This window comes from Anarrhichthys ocellatus, unplaced genomic scaffold (assembly GCF_004355925.1).
Source record: "Anarrhichthys ocellatus isolate YVR2014 unplaced genomic scaffold, GSC_Weel_1.0 scaffold7344, whole genome shotgun sequence".
Classification (NCBI taxonomy): Eukaryota; Metazoa; Chordata; class Actinopteri; order Perciformes; family Anarhichadidae; genus Anarrhichthys; species Anarrhichthys ocellatus.
This window is the reverse complement of record NW_022287318.1, coordinates 1-2,653: the sequence shown is the minus strand read 5'-3', so window position 1 is coordinate 2,653 and position 2,653 is coordinate 1. Positions and strand designations below refer to the sequence as shown.

Genomic DNA, 2,653 nt, shown 5'->3' with positions numbered 1-2,653 from the left:
CCTATTGCTTCCTAATGCACTTCAGCTACTGTCTAAACATTATTAACCAACACTGCAACATCACATCAGATACATTAGCAGAGCTTCAGAATCAATCTGAGCCAACAAAGTTAGTAAATCACAACAATGCTGAACAACACCTTAACCTTGGCTTGTAACAGGAATGTCATTCAGATCACATGTCTAATAAATGTACAACTGTCAGCCTATCCCAGGGGAAGAGCTCCCTCACCTTGAGGAGACTACGAGGGCCCCACCAGAGACAAGCAACACTGGACTTTGGTTGGAATGCACAAAATACAATCCAGTTTTATTTGGTTTTTACAGTAAGTTTAGAAAAAGGTTAAAGAAATGAGTAATAAAAATGAAATAATAGATAATAGCGTCCAGAAGCCTCGATCCTTTGTTGTCTCCTATTGGTACCCTTCTCGTTGGCGCTTTCTGCAACCTCCGGGTCCATATAAGGTAGACAACAGAACATTCTTAAATCAGTGGACAAAACAGTTCCAACAGTCCTATCCCTTCTGACATACCTACTTTCTAAGTTGAATGCTTTTCTGCTAGCCCCCTCCTTTGTAGAAGGTGTCTGTCTAGCTCTCACTGAACAGGATGTCCCCTAACTAAGACAATAGTTAGTTTTTGAATTTACAATCTTTCTCCTCAGCTGGCTGTCATTCAATCATGTCAGAGTGAGTTCAACCCAAAGTTCACTTAATTCATTAGCTTTAACATAACAGTCAACATTATAAGCACGTATGATCACATTTTGATGAATGATAGAAAGTCAAACATTAAAGCAATTCAATAATTGAAACGTCTCTAAGCAATATGGGATTACATGCAAGTATATCGATATCTGAAAGTACAACACTCTTAGTGGTAAGCCATCAGGATGAGTCAGTACCTCCGCGTCTGAGGCCATGTTTCTCTGCAGGGAATCGGTGGATACCGCTCTCCAAGTTGGAAATGAGTCACTGCCCCAAGAGAGGGAGGTCAAGTATCTCAGGGTCTTGTTGACAGGTGAGGGAGTGCAATTAATGTCAAATTCATCAAAACCAGAACAACTAAAGGGGGTTCTCTGCTGTGTGACTTACCATGTGCACCTTCAGTTCTGCATTTAGCACAAAACTTTTATTACAGACTGAGCAGCTGAAAGGTTTCTCTCTTGTGTGAGTTACCATGTGTCTCTGTAAATGTCCCCTACGTGAAAAAGATTTATTACAGACTGAGCAGCTGAAAAGATTCTCTCCTGTGTGGAATCTCATGTGTGTCTTCAGACTTCCATTTTCAGTGAAACGTTTACCACATTCTGAGCAGCTGAAAGGTTTCTCTCCTGTGTGACGTCGCATGTGTTTCTTCAGACTTCCACTTTCAGTGAAACTTTTACCACATTCTGAGCAGCTGAAAGGTTTCTCTCCTGTGTGACGTCTCATGTGTTTCTTCCGACTTCCACTTTCAGTGAAACTTTTACCACATTCTGAGCAGCTGAAAGGTTTCTCTCCTGTGTGAGTTAGCCTGTGTCTCTGTAAATGTGCACTCACTGAAAAAGATTTATTACAGTCTGAGCAGCTGAAAGGTTTCTCTCCTGTGTGAGTTAGCATGTGTCTCTCTAAATGTCCACTCACTGAAAAAGATGTATTACAGACTGAGCATTCGAAAAGTTTCTCTCCTGTGTGGAATCTCATGTGTTTCTTCAGACTTCCATTTTGAGTGAAACTTTTACCACATTCAGAGCAGCTGAAAGGTTTCTCTCCTGTGTGAGTTAGCATGTGTCTCTCTAAATGTCCACTCACTGAAAAAGATTTATTACAGACTGAGCAGCTGAAAAGTTTCTCTCCTGTGTGGAATCTCATGTGTGTCTTCAGATTTCCATTTAGAGTGAAAGTTTTACCACATTCAGAGCAGCTGAAAGGTTTCTCTCCTGTGTGAGTTAGCATGTGTCTCTCTAAATGTCCACCCACTGAAAAATACTTATTACAGACTGAGCAGCTGAAAGGTTTCTCTCCTGTGTGAGTTACCATGTGTCTCTTTAAAGTTTCCCTCCGTCCAAAAGATTTCTTACAGACTGAGCAGCTGAAAGGTTTCTTTCCTGTGTGAATCATCATGTGTATCTTCAGATTTCGACTCTTGCCAAATGTTTTCTCACACTCAGAGCAGCTAAATAGTTTCTCACCTGCACTACATCTTGAATCACTGACACGAACTTTATCATTATTCACAGAGTTTACACCTGTCTGAGGTTTTCTGGTCTCCTTCCAATCACCACTGTCATCAGTGTCAGAAGAGTCTCCAGTCTTCTCATTAGTATCTGGTACTGGATGTCTATCTGGATCTGAGTTCCTGCCTGGTTCTGGTCCTCCACAGTCCTCTCCATCAGCTTCTGTTTCCATCTGTTCGGTTTGTCTTTGATGAAGTTGTGAGGACTGAGCTTCCTCTTCATCGTCTTCACTCTTCACAGGAGTGAATGAGAACTTGGTGATATCAGCGTCCTCCAGACCTTGAAGCTGCTCTCCCTCCTGACTGGTCCAGTGTTCCTCCTGTTCCTCTTTAATGTGTAGGGGCTCTGGGTCCTCCTGTTCCTCTTTAATGTGTGGGGGCTCTGGGTACTCCTGTTCCTCTTTAATGTGTGGGGGCTCTGGGTCCTCCTGGTCCT

At 42.4% G+C, this 2,653-nt stretch overlaps 1 protein-coding gene across 1 annotated transcript; it reads right to left on the bottom strand.

Moving 5' to 3' along the window:
• Positions 1 to 6: 6 nt before the first annotated feature.
• On the bottom strand, positions 7 to 2,191 carry LOC116380477 (gastrula zinc finger protein XlCGF17.1-like). Its single transcript, XM_031842389.1, has 2 exons — positions 1,804 to 2,191; positions 7 to 1,635 (listed from the first exon to the last, which is right to left on the bottom strand). Exons 1-2 carry the CDS (start codon positions 2,103 to 2,105, stop codon positions 1,065 to 1,067), a joined length of 873 nt encoding a protein of 290 aa, XP_031698249.1. The 5' UTR covers positions 2,106 to 2,191; the 3' UTR covers positions 7 to 1,064.
• Positions 2,192 to 2,653: the final 462 nt, after the last annotated feature.

Excerpts from the sequence above, each read along its gene's own strand:
- LOC116380477 (XM_031842389.1), bottom strand. The coding sequence starts at position 2,105 with ATGATGATTCACACAGGAAAGAAACCTTTCAGCTGCTCAGTCTGTAAG. Across the intron at positions 1,636-1,803 it reads AGCTGCTCAGTCTGTAATAA|ATCTTTTTCAGTGAGTGGAC; the intron begins ATCTTTTTCAGT and ends AGTCTGTAATAC.